At 38.9% G+C, this 23,770-nt stretch overlaps 1 protein-coding gene across 2 annotated transcripts in view; it reads right to left on the reverse strand.

Moving 5' to 3' along the window:
- srebf1 (sterol regulatory element binding transcription factor 1) overlaps nucleotides 1-23,770 on the reverse strand; it is a 55,842-nt gene that overhangs the window by 29,867 nt on the left and 2,205 nt on the right. For both annotated transcript variants that reach the window (XM_087997737.1, XM_087997738.1), the window contains exons 2-10: nucleotides 22,866-23,267; nucleotides 14,695-14,864; nucleotides 13,260-13,409; nucleotides 11,120-11,338; nucleotides 9,754-9,868; nucleotides 9,150-9,334; nucleotides 4,320-4,518; nucleotides 2,332-2,513; nucleotides 1,214-1,475 (exon numbers count right to left, since the gene is read on the reverse strand). In XM_087997737.1, coding sequence (XP_087853863.1) covers nucleotides 1,214-1,475; nucleotides 2,332-2,513; nucleotides 4,320-4,518; nucleotides 9,150-9,334; nucleotides 9,754-9,868; nucleotides 11,120-11,338; nucleotides 13,260-13,409; nucleotides 14,695-14,864; nucleotides 22,866-23,267 — 1,884 coding nt within the window. The remainder of the gene's footprint in view (nucleotides 1-1,213; nucleotides 1,476-2,331; nucleotides 2,514-4,319; nucleotides 4,519-9,149; nucleotides 9,335-9,753; nucleotides 9,869-11,119; nucleotides 11,339-13,259; nucleotides 13,410-14,694; nucleotides 14,865-22,865; nucleotides 23,268-23,770) is intronic.

Genomic DNA, 23,770 nt, shown 5'->3' on the forward strand with positions numbered 1-23,770 from the left:
TATCTACAGACTGTTAGTTAATATATCAAGCCCAGTTTCATTGAAAGTTGATGAAATTATTTTATTTCTCTACTTTTACATAAAATAGTATGTGCTATAATACATCCAACTCAGTTGCGTTTGCACATCTGGGCAATGAGTGTTGACAGGCTGTTTATTCAGTAGGCTTCACCCTGTCCTCACCCACAATGGAAATGTATCTACCAACAGCCACTGCATACCTGGCTGACAACGTTTTGCCTTTTTATCCAAGGAAGTCATTCCACAGATCAATGACTTCAGAGGTGTGAGGGAACTGACTGCTGATTTACCCACATTAGAATAGTGACACCATTTACAAATTTACTTGAGTGCTAGTGTGCGCGAGAGAGAGTGCGAGAGAGAGTGCGAGAGAGAGTGCGAGAGAGAGTGCGAGAGAGAGTGCGAGAGAGAGTGCGAGAGAGAGCGCGAGAGAGAGCGCGAGAGAGAGCGCGAGAGAGAGCGCGAGAGAGAGCGCGAGAGAGAGCGCGAGAGCGCGACCGCGAGTGCGAGAGAGAGAGCGCGAGAGAGAGAGCGCGAGAGAGAGAGCGCGAGAGAGAGAGCGCGAGAGAGAGAGCGCGAGAGAGAGAGCGCGAGAGAGAGAGCGCGAGAGAGAGAGCGCGAGAGAGAGAGCGCGAGAGAGAGAGCGCGAGAGAGAGAGCGCGAGAGAGAGAGCGCGAGAGAGAGAGCGCGAGAGAGAGAGCGCGAGAGAGAGAGTGCGAGAGAGAGAGTGCGAGAGAGAGAGTGCGAGAGAGAGAGTGCGAGAGAGAGAGTGCGAGAGAGAGTGCGAGACTCGGAGTGTGTGTGAGAGAGAGTGTGAGAGTGTGATTAGTGAGTACCCTAGTGAACTCTTCACCTTAGCTTTACTCTTCACCTTAGCTTTACTAAGACCAGCTGTAGCACTGCAAGTGACATTTTAAACAAGGCTGCTGAACGACTTAGGCTGGGGCTCAGTGCAAGAATAGCAGCATACTAACCCATTCTCCAATTACCCTTGAATAGATGGAGCACCCAACGAGGAAAAGTAGCTGTCAGTTTTTTTTCTCTCTTATGCTACATTAAAGTACTGAAGCTGTCAAAACGACTGCAGCACAAACTACAAAAGCTAATCTGGAGGAATGAGTTTGTGGTCACGAGCATTTAGTAGAAAATGTTGCTATTTGAAAAGGTTTTCAATGTTGCACAAGATACACACCGGTCATGTGGAGCTGTTGCAGTTTATGATAGACCAGTGCCGCATCTCGGGTGCTCTTCTTCATATCATCTTTCAGCTCCTTTTTCTGCCTGAAGCCTCCAGCCCGTGCTGCAAACCAGCGCCCGACCCACAACCGCTGAAGAATGTGCCGAATGACATTCCACATCAGACTACAGGCAAAGTCAAAGTTAGATGTTGGCAGAGGACGTCCCAGTGCCTTCAGACAGGTCCAAAGGTTCTGAGAAGCTTGGGCAAAATCCCCCTGACAAAAATAAATGAGGAGAATTTACTGTTATTTTTCCACTGAGATTTTAAAATTTTCACTTCTTTTTAAAAATAAAATCACCAATTTTCTCCCCATCTCAACAGAAACCCTGGATTCTGCAAATGCGCAGTTTCCCAAATGCTAGAATTCCTCTAAGTGGCCATGCTTCACACATGGTCATAGACATCAAGTGTTAATATACCAGTTGCTCACAGGTGACATCACTGTCAAGGTGGATTCTGGCCTCAATCTACACCTTTGTCAGCACATGGAGCTCTGCACTGCGATCAGTTGCTGATTCTTTCTCTATAAACTAAAGATGTTGAAGCCTACTGTTGCAAATAATAAAACTTCACTTCTGACTAGCACACAATAACTATACTTTACATCATGTGACAAACATCAGGCAACCATCATTAAGTGACTTCAGAAAAAGGAAAACAAATGAAATTCAAACTCTTAATTTAGATGCAACAGTCAAATCTTTACTGTGCCCACAACAAATGTACTTCCTCAGAAATCACTGAAGTCATATTGCAAATGAGATATTTTGTTGCCATGAGTGCAAAATGCAATTTATCTGGTCAGACGTATATCCATGAGGTAAATTATATGCTGAAAATTTCTGAAAGTAATTCTTTGCAGAATATATCACTGGTAACAGTTCAGCAATGATAAATTTATATGCAGGAGCAAGGCCAACAACTGAATAAAGGGGATATAGCGGAATTATCTCTATGTGGAGTAGAAGTACTCAGTGAATGCTAAACCTGTACTTGCTTCAACTCTTTTCATCAATAAAAAGGCAAATCAGACCGAAACTTTTAAATTATCAAAAATAAATCATTCCTACCCTCGCCAGGTCCAGATCAGCCTGCTTACGATGCCTCCAGAAAAGGACAGATGATTCAGAATGCAGCCTAGTAACAGGCTCACCATAGACAAAGATTTTAGCAAATACAAGCAGAACAATTATCCCATTAATTAACCAGAGGATCAACGTTGGCCAGATCCAAGAAAACCAGCTGGAGGAATCTATCAGAAATAAAATAGTAAAAAAAGAACACATTTTACTTGTTGAGCAGTGGGGTTATTTCCAAGATCAGTAACTTAGTGTCACTGAATCTTTAAAAAAAACACACAGCTTCATTAGGCAACACAAACTTTGATAAAGTAGAACATATTCCATTATGTACTTAAAACCTGCACGAGTGTTTCTTAACTCCTTGCACAAAGGTTAAAGACAAAATACTTAATATTTATCCATTTTCACACATTCTCCACCTTACAAAACAATTCCTGCTGTCTGCCAGAGACAACATACTAATAGCATTGTTACAGAGGGTGTATTTGATTAATTTAAGTCAGCAATTACAGAAAATTGACTTTTCAAAATACATAAATCTAGTCTTTTTAACTGTCTTGTGGCAAACAGAGAAGATGTATTATTAAACACTGGTGTACATACATCAGGATGCAGAAGATAATGTGACATGACTTAAAACTATTGTTTTCAATAACAACTTATTGGACGTCTACATAAGTATATTAACAAGGACCTGAACAGTGCTAACTAAGGCATTTAAATTTAAACCAGCTATGATACCAGTTTATCTTTGTCATATATAGCAAGTGAAATGAATTTTACTTGTTATACTAGAAGCACAAATCAAGCCCATTCTAGAGCTTTTAATTTTATGAGATAATAAATTATGTTTAGTATTAAAACACTATGTTTAGCAACACAGACTGACACAGGTTTGAACTGCACGCGGAGAAGTTCCTCCTGACCTGAAGCGGAATGTCCAGGAAGGGAGATATAGCAAGACAAGAGAGGGCAGTGTCAGGGCTAAATGGTGCCCAACACCATATTGCCCGTAGAAAGTTACAGCGCCTAACAGCAGACTGTGTGTCTATGCCTCTTGGCCTGAGGCCTCAAGCCAAGCAAGTAACAAGAATTACATCCTTTATATTCGAATATATAGCAGAGAAACAAGCTATCAGCCTAAATGGAGTTTATTGATTGGTTTCTTTTTTCTTGAACCAGCCTGTTCATGATGGACCTCAGATGGAGCAATTAGTCTATGAAAAATACGTTTTTCCAACACTACCTACAATGACTCTTTATTTTGATGGAGATACATCTGAAGCAAGTATATTAGTTTGTACAAAATGGTCTGAATTAACATTTCTCAACTAATCTTGAGAAAATATAATTGTAATAATTTACTCCAAGCTACAGCTTGGATGAATGCTGTGGAGACAGTATATCCTGTTTACCAAAAGTGAGACTTCAGCAAAATCTGGTTACTATCTGATCACCAAATGCTCTCCTTGATCCCTTAAAAAACCTCTGCAGTCTTACATGGTTCTCACTGGTTCTATTCATCTTATTTTCCAACTATTTTCCTAGCATATTGGTCTCATATTCCTTGGTTTCCCATTTGTGTTTAATAAAATCTCAGCTGGGTGTATCTTCAGTACAGGAAGTTTACTTTTTAGGATGAATCCCATTAATTAATCTCAGATTAATTGCAACGAAGTACTCTTATATCATATTTACTTCTCTGTTTGCTCTCAGGTATATAATAAATATCACAGAAAAAAAGATTTCATAAAAATGAAATTGCAATTTAATTATATATACACAAATACAAATGAGAACACCAGCTCTTAAACTGTTTCCCTTCTCTGGTTGGTATTTAGACCAGTTTTTGCCAGTACTCTAGTGTTTTATTTGGCCATTTTCTACATGCAAACTTAGAGTGTGAAGAAATATAAATCCTTGGAATGTGTTCTTACATATTTTCACTGATTCTTTTTTAATATTCAGGTTCCTACCTTCTATAGAAAGGCCTAATATGTTTCTGCCTGCACCATGATATTCTTGGCCTCCCACAGAACTGATGTCCGTCCCACCCATCAAGAATGCAAGAGGGTTAAAGGAGAGGCAAAGGAACACAAAGGTACATAGCACCATCCTGGATCGATCCAACATACCAACATTAGTTGGTAGCGTCTGTTCTTGTTTAACGGAGACCTAGAGTCAATAGAACGTACCATCAGTTTAAATGCCAATAAGACCATCCTACTGTTCAAATGCACTCACACAATAGTTTTCCAAGATAAGAATATTCAGAACAAAAAAAGATATAAGAATATACAGAACAAGAAACGACCTTGCAAGTTATTACATTTCCATTTTCCACAGACCCTGTTAAATTCACACTGTCATGAACTCTACAAAATCAATTTATAATCTTGGAAGCAAGTAGTCCCAAATTTCTAAATGTTATCAAGCAAATGTCAGAAATAATATGCATCTTTATTATTTAGCCCAGGTCTTCTGGCCTCCATAGACAATATTCTGAACAACCCCATTCTCATTAATGTTCAACAAAACATCTCTTAAAAAGCACTAAGTGATTCAAGTATCTTCCCACTAACACTTGAATATCATGATGAAAATGTTCAAGCTGGTCAGAAATATATTTTGATGTTATGCATAAACCATAGCTTGGTGAGTTAAATTTATTCAAAACAATTAACATTTCTTGCCTTTAGAAAGAAAGTTAGTCATTCTTCTGACAGCACCTGAATATGTTAATGAAGTGTTTATACAATTTATCATTATGACTAAATAATGCCGCAAGAAACACCCAGTATCCAAACAAAAGGTTCAAGTTACAATATTCACTACTGTTTGCAGTTGGTTTACTCTCAAACTTTCTGCTTTCAAATTAGATCAGAGTTGAGAACTCATTAATCTTCCAATTGTCTTTGTCTTGCCTCTATAAACCTGGTCAATAACGAGAGCACAACTTGTATAACAAAAAAAATGGGGAACATGCATTTATACCACACCTTGCTCATCTCCAGGTGTTTCATAACCTATAAATTACTTTTGAAGTATAGTCATTGCTATAGAGTCCCAGAAATGTCAATGAGATGAATCACAAGTTAATTTCCATATTCCAAAAGGAACATGTTCAAGCCCTGCGCCGTCTTCTGAATTCCCAGAAGCATAACAAGTCTACATTGGTTGATTTGTGTCATGGAAAAAGCAATCAACTGGACATGCTAATCATTCAGCACCTTTTTCTCCTCTCGTATTAATTGCTGATTTGCTTAAATGCCAAATTTTAAACATTTATCTTCCTTTTTGACAAGGTTACCATTCTTTACTACCAAACAACAATTTCCTTTTGACTGCATTGGTTAAGGGATAAAGGTTGGTCAGAATTTTTTTGCTTTTCTTCAAAAAGTGTTGAGATCATTTATGTTCCACTCAAATCAGGGACACAAGGAAAACCTTGGTTTAGTTTCTCATGTGCGAAGACGTAATTCCAAGAATGCAGCACCATTGACAGTTCTCATTGTCAACAGAGCACATGACCAAATCTTGCCATGGGACAAGAACACAAACTTCTGATTCAGAAATCAAAATGCTTCTATCAAACTAAGTTAAAACTTCTTCAGAGAAACACTGTAGCACAGCGGATTAAATAGAAACAACTCTAGCCCCTCTCCCTTAAATTATAACAGCATGATCTCAATGTTTTATATGAGTACTTGGGATTCTTCAGGAGGAATTGGCAAGCTTTTCTTTCTGTTAGTTAAGGTGTTGGACAAGCTGCCAGATGCAGAGAGAACAAAAATATACAAATTCACTCCACAAAGTAACTTCTAAAGCTTAAGTTCATACAGAACTCTTGATTGGACAACACCTAGAGAGGGTTAACAGCATAAGTAATTAACTTCAAAACAAAGAAAGTGTCAATCCACCACCAGTGGTGCATCAGCCGATTTCAGCTGGGACATTGCAGAATAGCAACTGCCCTCTGCCCTTCTAAGCCTAAGATAAAAAAACACATATGCAAGCCAATTCCTGCTTCTGATCATAATACATTAATTCCAGCGGAAAAAGTATTACACAGGTACGGTTGAGAGAAAGTGGACTACATAGGCCCATGTTTCTAATGATTTTACCAATCGAGGTCTGTAAATGGGAACTACCTACTTGGGAAATAATAAGCAAGTAACTATAGAGAGAAGTGGAAAAAAAAAGTAGTTACTATGAATAACAATGTGGTGAAGGAAGTCTCAAATGGGTTACATGGTCTTCTGTGGCTGTGCACTATTCCAGGTCAGCTACTGATATCTCACATTTGTGGAAAATAAGAACTCACAACGTAATCGGTAGCATACTGGAGTGGACAAAACATTGGGTTGCTAACAGGAAACAGAGGGTAGGTATAAATGGATCTTTTTCAGCTTGGCAAGATGATCACACCTCATGTTACAATTTTTAAAATCATTTAGATATAAGGTTTCAAAGATGTGGTCACTGAGTTTGCTGATGACACAAAGAAAGGTAGAAAAATAAGTTGTGAATAGGACATAAGTTTACAAAGAGATATAGAAAGTTAAAGTGAGCGGCAAATAGAATACAATGTGGGAAAATATGAAATTGTCCTTTTGGCAGGATGAATAAAAAAAAACTAAATGGAGAGAGATTGCAGAGCTCAGATATTCAGAGGGATCTGGACTTATTGCATGACTCAAATCTTTAGAATGCAGGTACAACAAATAATTACGAAGACTAATGGAATGTTACTTATCACAAGAGGAATTGAATACAAAAGTAAGGAGTTATGCTTCTATTACACAGAGCACTGCTGAGACTGTATTCAGAGTACTGGGTCACCTGACTTAAGGACAGATACACAGTACACTGATGCACAATACTGGTCATCTTATTTAAGGATAGATACAAACATATTTCATGAAGTAGAGATTTACCAGAGTAGTATGTGGAATTACTGGACTGTCTTATGAGGAAAGGTTGAACAGGCTAGGTTAGTATCTGCTGGAGTTTAGAAGACTAAGAGGTGACGTGGTTGCAATTTCAAAAAAAAAATCATAAGGGGTGTTCTCAGGGTCAATTTGTCAAGGATGTTTCCTCTTATATAAGAAGCTAGAACTAGGGGTCACAGCTTAGAAATCAAAATTTGTCAAATTAAAACATGGATAAGGCAAAATTTTTGTTCTCAAAGGGTCTTTGGAACACCTGAGAAGATGGTGGAAGCAGAGTGCTTGAATATTTTTAAGGCACAAGTAAATAGATTCTGCTTAAGCCAGGGGATGAAAAGGTCATCAGCAACAGGCATGAAACAGGAATGAAACTACAATCAGATGAGCTACGATCTCACCAAATGGTGAAGGCGGCTCAAAAGGCTGAATGGCCTACTTCTGCTCCTGGTTCATATGCACGTTTGCAATTCAAGCAGCTTATCAATACTAACTGGCAAGTCTCAGTGATAAACAATGAATGCTTGGCCATGGTACTAAAGGATAATCACCACCCATAAAACTCATGTCCAGCAACCAATGGGATAAGTAGTAAAGTAAAATAGAGAAAACAGAAATCTAGAAAATTAGGGAAGAAAGAAAATTGGATGTCAATGCTTTTGTCTGAATTAAGAATGTGAAAATAACATATAGTGGAGTTTTGCAAGCTGGGACAGTCATGCATCCACAAAGGGTGTTTTGTGCTGACATGAACATGCATTTTATGGCTCTCAACATTATTTCTTAGCACTCACTCAGAGGTTGCCAGTCTCTGTCTGCTTTCCAACGCTTTCTTAGTGCACACTGACTTTAGCAAACAGAGTTATAGACTGTCAGCCTTTGTGGTTCAGCAGAGGGAGAAGCTAGCAGCACATGACAATGGGGAGCATGGAACAGTCAATCTATCAGCTGATGGGGAGGTGGGGGGTCATGTCACTGTGTGGCAGTGTGCTATATCACACACACAAAGTATGCAATTATAGCTTACCTGGCACAAACATTGCATGAGCTTCAAGGAAATGACGTTGAGAAGATCATAGGGAAAGATTCCTTAGTGAGATGCAGGGGAACAAATCAGTCAGAAGATACCACCATACCAGTCAAAGGCTCATCCAATTACACTTCAGGCGGTTGGCCAGTCACTCCTCCAATCAAGTGCATGCAGGTTGAGCATTATAGATCAATGGTAACATGTCCCCCAAGACTGAGCAGAAGAGACTCACCAAGGCATGAGAAGTTTTGGACAATGTAGTGGTTGAGCCCTTCAGTGAACATGAAACATGCAATACTGAGCCTTAAGGAGATGTGGCTAGAGCTAGACTGAATGCTGGCCCGGTGAGAGGGAGATAATGGAGAGAATATGGTGGCACTTACCCTCTTTTCGATGCAGAACACTGCTCTCACTTGTGCTGCAATTCTTGTCCAAGCTGACTGAGTTTGTGGCATGGTCACTCCCCTTTGGTGATCAGTTAGAACCTCCAAATCGGTCTTGGAAGCTGGGAGATAGCCTACCTTCCCTTTTCAAGGATATTTGCAGAGTCAAGCATTGCAGCTAAAGAGATATTTCCAGGCTCGCAGTATCTGAGGCTGGGCTTTAAATAGGGCAACAGAAGTGTAGAAGCCAGAAGATCTCACCAGCAATGAGCACTTCTGCCTCCCTGCCCAAGATATGCGTCCAAAATCTCAAGTGCATAATTAAAGAGGTGAAAGATTGTGACAGAAAATCCTCTCAGGCCTTGGTGAACCAGGGAAACACAAAACACGCTTTAATGCCACATGGGAAAATTCAGCCCATAGCCTTGTGACAAAAATCAAATGTACCTTAGTATCATCAAAAAACAGGCTGTCTGGTTCAGAGTCACTGCTGCTCACAGAGAATGGGCTGTTTTGAGGTGGTGAGCCAACATCAGATGGTGGTGGTGTGAGCAGGTCAGGATCCTGTTTGAATCCATTTGGCGTTGCATCCAGATTTATCCCACTGGAAGCCACAAGATCTTTCAGAGATTCTGAAATTAAACACATGATAAAAATGGGTCTAATTTCTAATAAAGATATCTGAAGTATACAACTACAAAGTCAAACACTATTCCCCAAAGGGAAATGTAATTGAGGCCACAAACAGATGCAATGTATGTAATGAATGGCCCATGAAGCCTCCGCCTACTCCTAGTTCAAACAAAATACACGTGTATGCCAGCTAACCCCTATGTTGTCCTAAGCCCAGAGAAAGGAGAAGGAGAACACTTCGTGTATGAGAACATTTGCAAATATGAATCATGACCAATGTGCACAGGTCAGAGCCCTTAAACAACACCAAATTAAAAACAGGTATATTCTCTTTGCATTAATTGACAATAACTTGCTAAAATTCTAGATACACCTATCCCTACCCATCTGAAAGTACATACAACACAAGAACACTTACGGTTTTTCTGTGCAGCCATTTTCAATACCATGTTCTCTTGTTTCAACTTCTGATTGGCTTGTTGCAAAAAGCGGATATAATCAACAGCTTTCCTCAATATTGCTGATTTGTTCAACTGTCCAGGCAATGAAAGAAAACAAAAATGCTTTCAAAGTGTCATAAATTTACTTTCACATAGTGGTGAAGACACAGCTTCTTAAGATGCATTGTTACAACAATGGAGGTTCTAATACTAAGTAGTTTGTTAAAAGCTTCCCTACAAGGGAAGAAATCTTAGATCAAACATTGACTCAAACTATTACCAAATGGGTATTAGCAGCATTAATGGAGAAGGAGCTGTCAATGAGATCTTTCAGCTCCACAATCTAGTCATCAATGGATGACCTGTAACGTTTCTCAATAACGTTATGTGCCATGCGTTTCTCCCCTTTGTTTGGTGCATTGGAAGGTTTGCCACTTGCTGGCATACAATTAACGGGAGGTTTGTCTACACCTACCATCGGAGGGATAGTTGTTAACATAGTATTTCTGCCAGCCAAAGTCTGAAGAATACAAAACTTTATAAACAAACTCAGGACAATAATGGAACCAAACTTACATTGTGGTGCTTTTACTCAGGTTTGGAAACATGTTTTGGTTTGGAAGGGGAGGTACAGCAAGATGAAAAAAACAAGACTTTTTTTTTTCATTTTACTCTCTCTCTCTTCAAGCTCTAGATTGCTTGCCCAACTGCACAATTCCATTCCTCATTCAGCAGTATCAGTATTACTCTGATAATTTAGAGTTGTCCAAGGCGACTAGCGGAGTAAAGATGGAATGCAGCTGAGGTGCATCTAAGCTCCAAATTTATTGTAGGGCTTTTGTGGCACAGAGACAATGTCCCTACCTCTGGACCAGGGTGATCAGGTTCAAGTCCCATCTGCTCCAGAGGTGTGTCATTACACGTGTGAACGGGTTGATTAAAAATATCTACATTCAAATACACATTGTCCAGCATGCATCAGGAAATAATGATTAGAAGTGGAAACAAGAGTCTATCTTTCTACATTCAAACCAAAGGATTGTCCAATTGCAACTGACTCCACACAATCCAAGAATTTGACTTCGATTATATGGATTAGATTTTTTTTTGAAAACCTGTTCAGATGTTATTATACACTTCTGGAACAGGTGAGACTTGTTCTCAAGCCTCCTGCCTCCAGGGTACTGATACTACCGCTTAGACTATAATCTGGCAATGAATTTATCTAACAAGGCACCAAGAAAATTTTCTCTTCTTTTAAAAAAAAGTATCACAAAAACAGCCAATTAATCAAGTATGAACATTTTTTTCATGGACACATTTTTAGTTTAGTAGCAACTCTACCTTGCTTTCAGTGCCGACAATGAGATCTTTCAGCTCCACAATCTTGTCATTGATGGATGACCTGTAACGTTTCTCAATAGCATTATGTGCAGTGCGTTTCTCCCCCTTGTTTGGTGCATTGCAAGGTTTGCCATTTGTTGGCATACGATTAATTGGAAGTTTGTCCGCATCTACCATCAGAGGGACGGTCGTCAAAATAGTATTTCCACTGACCAGAGTCTGAGAATATAAAAATTTATAAACAAGCTCAGGACAATAATGAAAACAAATTCACATTAATATTTGTTTGAAATCAGGATTAGCTTTTTAAAAATTGCATATATTACTGAAACATAAAAATACATTAATGCTCCTCTGATCGGAGCTCTCCTTGCTTGTTAGACTCAACAAGTGGGTATGATCAGTAGCAATTCACTGAAACCAGGAAAAACATGGCTTAATTTCTGGTATTAGCCAAACTCAACTCCGGTAACAGCAGAGTGCTGTACCTAGCCTGAGCATCTGAGTTGGGGAGATAGGGAACAGGTGTGCCAAGATACCTCCCCTAGTTGCTGAGGCCCCATTGACTGCAATGGGTGTAAAGTTTACACAGGATCAGGTTTGGGCATGATAAGCTGAAAAAGTTGAATCACCTGCTGAAATTCACTCATGAATAACTAGCAGCGGGAAGAAATAATTGAATATATGTGTATAAAAAGGTTGTTAAATAAAAGCCATTTGGTCTTCTTGCACCTCCTAAACATGACATCAAGTGTATTCTTCTGAAATCAACTTAAACTTGAAGCAGTGTGGAGCACTACAAGTTTAGGTCAATCATGCAGCTTCCTCAATTTAAAAAAAATGCAGGTGCACCTGTTGGGATGTTGCCCACTGGCAGCATAGTCTAGAACTCTGCAATATTTTAGTAGCTAATTTCTTTTTAAGACCATTGCTGTCATGAGCGGGAAGTTGTGATCTAAATAGACTAACAGACCAGGCAAAGCCTCATTATTCTGGTCATCAAATATTTCTTCAGCTTCTCAACTGCATTGTTACTTTCTTCCAGGGCAGCTTCAAAGATTCCCCATCAAGAAACAAGTGGTTTTCTCTCTTTACTTTTTAGGAAATGTTCAGTTGTGATTTGCTCTTTGCACAATTATACAGCATTACTTTCATTTACAAATGGAAGAAAGTCTCCACAAACAACAGAATACCAGAACAGCAATTTCAAAAGCAATGATTTAATTTCCCAACATATGTTAACAGTGACAAATAGCTGCAAGGGAATGCAAGGCAGAGTTCTTATTCAAGATGTTCAAAGCTTTTAATGCACACTTATTGATTCATTTTGAAATGCTCATCATTTACATGGAAGAATTCAAAGGGATTAAAGATTTGTAGCTCATCTACTTTAACTAGAAAAATCCACGAAAACTATTTCTTTCTTCAATGATATTGACAGCTCATTGGAACAGAGGAATCTGTGGGTGCTTGTCCATAAATCCCTGGAGATAGCAGGGCAGATTAACACAGTAATTATGGTGGGACATGAGACACTTGCCTTTATCAGTAAAGGCGTAGATTACAAGGACAGAGTGGTTATGTTGGTGATGTACAGAACTTTGATAAGGGCACAGCTGGAGTGTTGTGGGCAGTCTGGTCACTGCACCGAAGGGAAGGATGTGTTGCACTGGATGGAGTGCAGAGGAGATTCATAAGGAGGTTGTCTGGGATGTAGCACTTTTGCTATGAAAGGCAGAATAAACTTGAGTTGTTTGCTTTGGAGCAGGGAAGATTGAGGAGGGTGCAGGTAGAGGTGTATAAGATCGAGATGCAAGGACAGGATGAATACAAAACAGCTGTTTCCCTTATTTCAAGGGTCAATAACAAGAGGCACACTTTTACGGTGAGAGGTCGGAGGTTTAGAGGGGAGTAGAGAAAAATATTTTCAACCAGAGAATGATAGGAGTCTAGAATTGTACTGAGAAGGTGGTAGAGGTAGGTAACATCAAATAAATACAAAGGTATTTGGATGAAAGCTGAAATGTTATAACATTTAAGGCTATTGGCCAAGTGTGCAAAGTGGGACTAGTGTAGATTTTGCTTGGTTTTGGTGGCACAAAGTCAATGTGCCGCTTCCGCACTATATGAATTTACCCACCGGCATTTGAAGAGATGTAGTTTGAGATGTGCTACTTGCTAGAGTTGATATAGCAGGAGACTTTACTGACGTTACAACAGTACTTCCATCTGGCTTCAGTGCTGTGAGCAGCAATGAATCAGCCTTAATGAACTGGGGTTGCAAAAGTACCTGCAGAAGAATACAAATAGAAAGATCAAGACAAACCCACATCTGTATATTTCTGCAAAATCCTTATATCATTTTCTGTCTTATTTCTCCAAGTTGTGTTCTATGATTCATTACATATCAGTCAAGTAGTTTGACAGTGCATGAAGAAAGTGTAAAAAAAAAGTTCTACATTTTTGAGAGTAATTTTTTAAACCAAGTTTCTATCCTACACATCACCTCAAGATGCATTTCACAAGCCTGGAATGTCATCCTGTATATCATTAAATAGCAAATCTTCCTTTGTGTTCAGGTTATTTGGTGATGGAATTGACTCAATCCTGTCATCAGTGAAGGTCCACATGGACGATGATCCAGTAGAAAATGTTACCGATTTTCTCCTCCCTTGTTCAGAGGAACTCAGTGTAATTATAGGGGAGTTACAATTAGCCTAAGATCAGCAACTTCAGATCTCCCTTTTCAATATGCTTCAGTTCCTTTGAACAAACAAAAAGTCCTCAGTTGCTTCATCAGTCTCCAGCTTGGCATAACAGTTAACAACTATCTGCACAAATCCTTCGCCCAATATCTATCCTCTCAGATGTACAGCCTGTTGCAAAAGCCTTTGGTTTTTTTTCTGAAGTTATCATAATTTACTTACTGAATTGAGAATGAACTGCTTATCAAAATGTGAATTATAGCCAAACAACAAATTTTATTTGTGGGTTTAATAACATGATTTCAGAGTTTAGTTTCTTCACTTGCTATTTTGGAAACTTGGCTCAACTCACAATCCAGCTTTTACACAATATTCCTTTCAGTATTTTCAGCAAATTCATGCAAGATAAACTGTCAGCCATTCCTGTAACCATGCCCTGTGCTTATGTGTGCTTATGTCACCTTGCAGATACCCTAAATTGTGCACTCAAATAATGCCAGTACACTTTAATTTACTACAACAAAAGTACTATGATCAGAAGCACATCAAAAGAAAGATCCTTCAATGTCAATTAAGCTGGAGTTGAATAAGGCGACATACATTGTAAAATACAGAGGGTGAACGAAGAGGTGAATGAGATCAACACTAAGAAACTAAGAAATGCAATAAGTTCTGCAACAACCCTCAGGTGTTTAACCAGGAATAGACATACAAAATGGTATTTTCAATTCATTTTGTTTTACACTTCTGAATATAATATTAAGTCAGAAATCAGAATCTGTATCTGAGAACTACAAAGCTTTCTGCTCCAATACACACTCATTCCCTCAGGGTTTTTATTTTTGAATTTAAAAAAATGAAATTACTTACTGGTACTTGGTGGAACTGTGAAGCGACAGTTGGAGTAGAACTAGCTGTTGCAGTTGTTAAAAGGTGCTGGGCAGAAATATTCTGGACCTGGGTCTGAATGGTCATGGGCTGCATCTGCTGTGGAATTGCCAGACTCTGCAGCTGCTGGGTAGACATGCTGTGTGCTGGTGCTGCCCAAAATAAATCCAAAAGAAAATTAAACTTCAATTTATGATAATCTGCTGAAATCAGGGGTGAAATGTCTAATTTGGATTGCCATTTTGGCTCAGTGATCGTACTTTCATTGGTAAATCAGAAGAACACTGGTGCAAAGCTCAAAAGCTTTAGCAAATATTATCAGTGCAGTGATGAGATACAGTGCATTTTGAAAGGGTTGCCAATCACAAGATTTTAAATTGAGGTTCAACCTCACTCAGTAGGCTGTGAAAGATTTTATGTTACAGGCATTGGGAGTTCTCAGAGCCAACATTAATTCCTCAACTGTTATTAGTAAAATAGATTATTACACAGCTATTTTTGGTGCCTTTGTGTAAATTAAGACCATAAGACATAGAAGCAGAAGTAGGTCATTTAGCCCATGGAGTCTGCGCTGGCATTCACTGGGCTTATGGTTGATCTGATAATCCTGAACTCCACTTTCCTGCCTTTTCCCCTTAAGTCTCAATTCCCTTAAAGAATTCCCAGCCTCAACAAACCTCCGTGGAAAAGAATTCCACAAATTCACAGCCTTCCAAAAAGGTTTCTCCTCATCTATCTTAAATTCTGATTATTCAGAGAGAGACTCTTCCACAAGGGGAAAAACAACCTTTCTGAATCTACCATGTCAAGTCCTCTAATTGCTTTATATATTTCAATAAAGTTGTATTCATTGAAAGAAGAATGAGAAACAAGTCCAATCTACTCAACCTCTCCTCGTAACACAGTCCCTCCATACTAGCCAAGTGAACTTTCTCCGGTCTGTCTCCAATGCCAGTACATCTTTCACTGGATAGAGTGTCTAAAACTATTCACAGCATTCCAGCTATGGTCTGACTAGTACTGCAAAAGCCCCCTAATATACTCCATTTCCTTTTAAATAATATTGACTGCCACTAATCTCTTTGCTACAACAGTGACTGCATTTCAAAAATATGTAATTGAGTATAAGATACTCAAGTTGTGAAAGGCTAACAAATGAAAGCTTTGAGGAGTCTCGGAGTTCTTATTTCAAAAGAATTCCCCAATCTACCAAAAACATTAGTTACAAAAAGATGTAAAGTCCTGTAGTCTGCTGAAGATCAATCACCAAGGCCAACCATTACTTAGTCACTTTTGACCCAGTCCCATTGAAAAACCAGCCAGCTACCACTTTTTGAAAATTATATAAAGCCTGTTATATATTTCATTTAAAGTTGGGAGAATCAACCCTAGCTCATCTCGTGTCATTTTCTCGTCAGCAGCTGCAAAACATATTGACAACCAAAAAAAAGGGACTGGGTCCCTCAGTCCACGAATGACCTATTGCTAGGGCGGAGATGAAAAACACACATGGCAATTTCACAATGGCTTCACGAATTGTGAAGTCACTCGCCCAACAAACTGCCATACAGTTGACAAGAAAACAGTTGAGCCACCAGGAGATAACCTTTAAATTGTGAAAATGATAAGTTGCATAGGAGAAATTTAGGGCATTTATTTTACATAGTGTGCTGTTACACAATGGAATGTCCTAACTATAATTCTACTGCAAGTAGAAATCTCAAAAGCACCCAAAAAAAAAAGGAAAATGAGTTAACTAAATGCAACACTCCTTCAGGAGGCACTACAGCCTGAACACCATCCTTCAATAAGATACAATGCACATGTTAGACCCAAAGAGATGCTTGCAGACTTCCCACTACCTCAACAATTAAGTTCTAAATCAGAAAGTCCAAGGGTGACATTCTCAGCTCGCTGCCAATTAAAACACTTACATGGTCAATTAGCAGTCACTTAAGGGCCTTCTTCGCAGACAGGAAAACTGGCCACTTTAATTAACCTTACTTCCAAATGCACTTTCATTCATGTTAATGAAAAAAAGTCAAAAGAGAAGATTTATGTTTCCATTCAAAACCTTACAGAAATATAGACTTCTCTAAAAAAAAAAGAGCAAAATCACGTTTCCTCGACAAGTAAATACTCCCTTTGAAAGTTAATATTTATTAAATATATCACAAAATGAAAAGCAGTTACAGACTGAAATCAACAATGATGGGTTGGCCAACAATGGCAAGTTTCCAACACTGGAAGATCCATCCCAGGCAACATAACGATGCAGTAAGTTTCCCACAAACTTTTTTATTTACTTATAGATTTTTTTTTCCAATTGTCTTCGAGTTTAACCTTGTCAAAACTAAATATTTGACCACCATTTTTCCAGGGCTGCACGGTGGCTCAGTGGTTAGCACTGGTAGGGACATGGGCTTGATTCCTGTCTTGGGCTTTCTATGTGGCTACATACTCCTTGTGTCTGCAGGGTTTCCTCTCACAGTCCAAAGATGTGAAGGCTAGATGGCTTTGCCATGCTAAATTGCCCTATTGTGTTCAGAGATTTGTAGTTTAGGTGGATTAGCCATGCTAAAAGCAAGGTTATGAGGACAAAGGGGGGGGACTGGGTCTAAATGAGATGCTCTTCAGAGGGTCAGTGCAGACTCAATGAGCCAAATGGCTTCTTTCCACATCATAGGGATTCTGTGACTCGAAGTTAATGTAATTATTTTATAAACACAATCTGTATATCGGAACATTGTCTCTTAACCTGCAGTAGTCTGTTACCACTTTGACAGTTCTGACCCTTCATGAAGACCTGATGCAAATGGTAAAGCAATGTATTTTTCCCAAATGTCTTTTTTGTCTAAACATTAAACAAATCAATGAATACTGAAGGAAAATGATATCAAGATGAAAGATCAGCCATGATAGATGAATAGTACAGCAAACCTGAGGGGCTAAGTTCCCTTCTCAGGCTCTTATTTCCAATGCTGACAGGTTCTAAAACTCTGGTACATACAGTCTGAATCGTAAACACAGTCAAGGCATGGACAGAATTATACAACAAATTGTTCAGCAAATTGTGCTTTTCTTAGCTCAATGAAGCAGACATTTCCACTCTTTCTCTCATATTTTTCATCTCATGCAACTTGTTATTGTGTTCCAGATCATCACTACTAATGCATTATTTTCCCCACTGGTCCTTTTTCCAAATCATCTTAAACTGATGGCCCCCAGTTCTTTACCCATCTTTAAGTGAAATAGTTTTGCATACCTATTCTGCAAAGTAAGACAACTTTATAGGAGAAAGTAAGTTCAGAAAACAGAACTTGCCCCCATAAATTTGCCCTAAATATCAGCCCGAGTAAAGTGCAAGTTTTTTTCTCCTTAAAGACATGAAGTCAAAGAGAATGACATGTTGTTAAGATTTCTATCCTTTCTTTCCCATTTAAGTTAGTTTAATTTTGGAAATTGAAGAGAGCATTTGGTTGCTGATGAGCTACACTAACAAAAGCACATTCCACCTCTTCCTTTTCTATTAGTTAAAGTTCACATAGCGTAAGTTTTGTCAAAATAATTTTGCACATAGAATCATAGAGATGTACAGCACAGAAACAGACCCCTCAGTCCAACTCGTCCATGCCGACCAAATAGCCCAACCTAATCTAGTCCCACCTGCCAGCACCCGGACCATATCCCTCCAAACCCATCCAGATGCCTTTTAAGTGTTGCAATTGTACCAGCCTCAACCACTTCCTCTGGAAGCCCATTCCCCACACGCACCACCATGAAATGGCGAACTAAATATTCCATTTATCTAATATTACTGAAATGAAAAACACAGCAAGTTCAACACAGATCCTCACATCAGGACTATTCCTATCAAGAGATGAAGTTTATTTGTATACTATTTAACAATACTACAACTAAAAGCTTGCATTACTTAACAGTCTACCTTAATTTAGCCTGGCTTTACTGAAACAATGACTTTAATTTCAGTAGGGTGCATCCCATTGTAAAAACGTATTAATCCTCAACTCCCTAAACCATTTTAACCTGTACATATGTTGACTTTAGAAGGTAGTTTCTGCTGATGAGTCTGGACAGGTCAAACTTGCGCACACAGTGACATCTACAAATACTCAGGCATGTGGGTCCTGAGGATCACACAGGAAAAGTTCCTCCCAGCAGCCAGGTTTAAACAATATGGTGGTTATACTAAGGTTGCTAGTGGATTTGTTGAATTCCACATGTTAAAAACTAACCATGAAAGCATTCTGAAAACAACAGATGCTGGAGATCACAACAGGACAGACAGCATTCATGGAGAGCAAGCTAATGTTTCAAGTCTAGATGACTCTTCATCAGAGCTGAAGTGAAGTGTGGAGGGGACAGCATTCATACTATAGTTTGGGTTGGAGGGGTATGGGTGCAGGGCGCTGGAGGAGAAGACATGTTGAGCTAACAGCATCTCTTATGCACCAACACCCTACCTCCACATCACATCCCCCTCCAAACTATAGCTTAAATGCTGTCCCCTCCACACTCCACTTCAGCTCTGATGAAGAGTCATCTAGACTTGAAACGTTAGCTGGCTCTCTCTTCATGGATGCTGTCTGACTCATTGCGATCTCCACATTTGTTGTTTTCAGTACAAATTCTAGCATCTGCAGTAATTTACTTCTATATGAAAGTATTCTTCTCATGTTAAACATAGGAACATAAGGAATAGAAGGCCAGTTGAACCATTGAGCCTACTTTACCATTTTAAAAGATCATTGCTAATGCGATTGCAGCCTTAATTTCACATCCGTGTCTGTCACACCATAAACTTTTGTTACCCTTGCCAATCAGAAACGAACTTAATTCAGTCTTGAATATAGGAACAAATTTTTATCTCCAGCATTTGCTGCTTTCAATCCTGAATACATTCAATGACCAGTTTCCAGTGTTCACTGCACAAGAAAACTGCAAACACTGATGGCCCTCAGATAGAAGAAATTTCTTATCTGTCTTAAACTGGAAATTGTTTATTTTGAAACTGTACTCCCATCCCCCATGAATGTAAACATTCTCTCAGCATCTAATCCATTAAGACCCCTCAAAACCTTATTTGTTTCAAAAAGGCAACCTCTCATTGTTATGAACTCCAATGAGTACAAGTCCATCTTGCTTAACGTTTCTCATAAGACAGTTCCTTCAGCAGTCGAATCAGCCTAAGGAACTTACTGTCAACTGCTCCAATGCCATCATGCCCCTGTTTAATTAAAGTGACCAAAACTGCACAGTATTCTGAATGTGGTTTCACCAATGCCCTGAACAGTTGTAACAAGACTTCAATGCTGCTCACAATAATGGCAAACATTCCATTTATCTTCCTAATTACTTGCTGAGGCTTTATACTGACATTCTGAAATGTAAAATGACAATACAATTCCTCCATATCGCAGCATTCTGAAATTTCCCTCCATTTAAACAATATTCTGCTTTTCTATTCTTCCTGCCAAAGTGAACAACCTCACATAATCTCACATTATACACTACCCACCAGATTTATGCCACTTATCCTCCTCACAATTTATCTCACATCCTATTGCATCATCAGAAAATGTGGCTACAATACAGGCAGACCCTTATATTACAGATTATAAATTGTCGAGGCCCCAGCACTGATCATTGTGGCACAGCAACTGCTACAGTTTGTCATCTTGAACTTGCTCATTTGTCCTTACTCTCAGTTTCCTCAGAGTTAACCAGTTCCCTGACTATACTAATACAGAACAACCTCAGGTTATGCAAACGTCAATTATCTGAATTTCGGATTATGTGGACAAGACCTCAAGGTCCCATAAAAACATTAATCATTATCCAAAAAATCAGTTATCTGAACAAAATACTCCCGCCTGTCTTGTTCGGATAATCAAGTTTGTTCTGTCTACTACAATGCTATAAGCTTGTATCTATTTAGAAGAATTGTGACAATATATTGAATTCAAAACAAACAAGAGCCAAGTTGCCAAACTATTCAACGCAAGCATTATTCCTATTGCTCAGGTAGAAAGCACCCACTCATTCATTGTGAATGGGACACCAATATTACAGAAAGGCCTCAGTTTCAATTATCATTCTTTAATGATCTTATGTAGCACCAAGGCAAGTGTGCTAAAGTCGTCATGAGTAAATCTAGTTTTTGGGTGTGCACAGTTTAAAAAATGATCAGGAGCTTTGTCAACCACTGTTAGACAGGAGGCAATGTAAACCCAGTTGTAATTTTTCTCACAGTCAACAGGCAGATAAATGTACGCATCTGTGAGTGATTCAAAACTAAGTCTCTGATTTGGAGGACTCTTTGCAAGCATTACAAATAGCAATGCCTAGTTTGGCTAAATACAGGTAATTATTTTATTACATTCTGAAGACCTATGGATAGTTTCATCCAGGCAGTTGAACATATTATTATACATTCTCCAGATTGCAACGCCTCAGTTGAGATGAAAGTTTGTGAAAGAGGTGATTCAGCACATCACACTTATTCAGCTTCAACCTGATCCTATTACATTAAGCCTTTTAAAAAAGTTTTAAATAATTACTCACTTTTCTTATAAAACCATCAAGAATTCTACTCCTTCTAGTGCGATAATTATTCAATTACTCACTTCTCCTTTCATCTTAAACACATCCACTTTGGTTACAAACTCACCAAGTAGTGAAAGAAAACTTTGAATCATAGTCAGTTCTCCTTCTAAACTTCTTTCTTCTAATGAGCACAGCTCTAGTTCCTGTAGTCTCATCATAACAAAAAGCCCTAATTTCTTTCTATTACCATATTCCTCGTTTTACCATTTTCACATTCTTGATAATCTTTCTAAAGCAGGGGACTTGAGAATGGATAAAATACTCTAACTTTGGCTCGACTAATGATTTATGCAGAATCAGCCGTACCTCTTTGATAAGTGCACTGCTTATTGTACAAATGAACCATAGGATCCATGTTCAACACTCATTTGTGCCGAGTGAGTTAGTGTCAGTAGGGGGCAGAGTTACTGCCTTTGGATTATGGACATGATTTTTTTTTAAAAAAAGGAGCCAGTTGCATTTTCTACTGATCACATTAGGTGGTCAATGCTGGAGCTCTCAGTGCATCAAGCAGAAAAGATTGTACTTGCCCAAAATCAGCAGTCACATCCACCATCACCATCCCCACCCCCACGGATATTATGTCAAAACTGTTGAGTATTCTTAAGACAGAAATAAAGAAAATGAGAGGCAAAGAAGAAGTCATCTTACTTTTCAATTTTATGCAGCTGTTTGTTGCATCCAACATCTAAAGGAAGCAGCAGGTCAACTTAGCCAATTTTGTTTTTTACATATAAAACATACACAAAATAAACCTATTTGAAGCCAGTCACTTTCTCATTCATGCAACTGCACATCACACAAGAAATAGCAAATACTACTGCAAGCGCAGATTAAAACGGCTCCAAGAATTAGAAACTTTAGTTATGAAGATAGATTGAAGATGTTGGGACTGTTCTCCTTGGAGAGAGGAAAACAGAGTAGATTTTAATCGAGGTTTGTAAAATCATGAGTAGCCGAGACAGATTAGATAGGGAGAAGCTGCTCCTGCACATAAAATAAAAAACAAGAAAGAGAGCATAAATTTCAAGCAATGTGTAAATGAAACAAGGGTGATGTGATAAAAAGCTTTTCCACAGAGTAGTTAGGATATGGAATGCACTGACTGGAAATCTGGTGGAGTCAAAATCAATTGAAGCATTCACCGGGCACTGGCTGGATAATTTGGATAGAAATAGCATCAGGGATATGGCAGAAGATTGACACTAAGTAACAGAACAGGTACAAGCATTATGCACCAAATGGCCACCTTTTGCACCGTAACAATTCTGTGATTCTGTGAAAAGGCTCAAACTATATGTCTACAGTTTAGATATTTTTAAATTAACCTGTTCAGATCTGTTATGACATACCTCTGAAGCAGGTGGGATTTAAATCCAGCCCATCTGCCACAGAGGCAGACAAAGACTATTGCACAAGAGCTCGTCAATCTTCTAATCCGATTTCAATTTACACATTTTGTACTTAACTGTCCAAACAATAAAGAAACATGTTCATTCAGTGCCATGTTAAAAATAACCAATTACCTGTAAATCCATTGGGATTCTGAAAGCCCAATGACTGTTGCTCCACAAACTGTGGCTGCAATTGTGCGGAGGTTGTAAAACTCTGCGACATCATGAGAGCCTGCTGCTGTTGACTCTGTTGCATCTGAGCAGTTTCTTGTTTGACATGCTGTGGAGAGGGACCCCGAAGGAGCTGCGACTGCTGTGGATGCTGAAGCTGAGGTTGAACCCGAGAGCCCTGGTACGTTTTTGCAGGAATTTGATTCTTGCCACCACTCCCCAAGAGGCTGTCGAGAGTCAAGTTTGGAGAGCCCTGGTTAGGTGCAATGGACGAACTGCTATCCTGAAGAGGACTGCTGGAAAAGGTGTTGTCAAACAATTCAGGGAAATCTCCATCCTGATTGCTAATCAACTGCAACATATCTGTAAATAAAGCAGAATACATGTTACAAGACTAGATAGATATTTTGCTACTTTTACAAATTGTATCCTAAAATAAAGGAGCTGGTAATACAGTCATTGTAGACTCAAAAGCATATACATTCCCCCAGTTGCAGATTTATTCCACTTAAATAAATCACTAAAGGTTAAAAACATAACATTGTAACTGAAATGCAAAACTAATTAATTATTTGCAACATCCTGATCTTCTGAAAAGGAGTTACATAAATGAAAGCAATTTTTGTTGATAATATACACTGGAAAAATAAGAATCTTTTTAAATTTATAATAAAAGCACAGCAACTACTTCAACTCAATCAATCAGATCTTGGCAGAGGATATCATCCACTCGTTCATCTCCATGGCTCCCACGTAGTTTTGAAGAAGGGCTCATGCCCAAAACGTCGATTCTCCTGCTCCTTGGATGCTGCCTGACCTGCTGCGCTTTTCCAGCAACACATTTTCAGCTCCCACGTAGTTTGGAC

This window comes from Chiloscyllium plagiosum, unplaced genomic scaffold (assembly GCF_037043375.1).
Source record: "Chiloscyllium plagiosum isolate Xiang-an unplaced genomic scaffold, Cpla_swu_hap1 HiC_scaffold_20, whole genome shotgun sequence".
Taxonomy (NCBI): Eukaryota; Metazoa; Chordata; class Chondrichthyes; order Orectolobiformes; family Hemiscylliidae; genus Chiloscyllium; species Chiloscyllium plagiosum.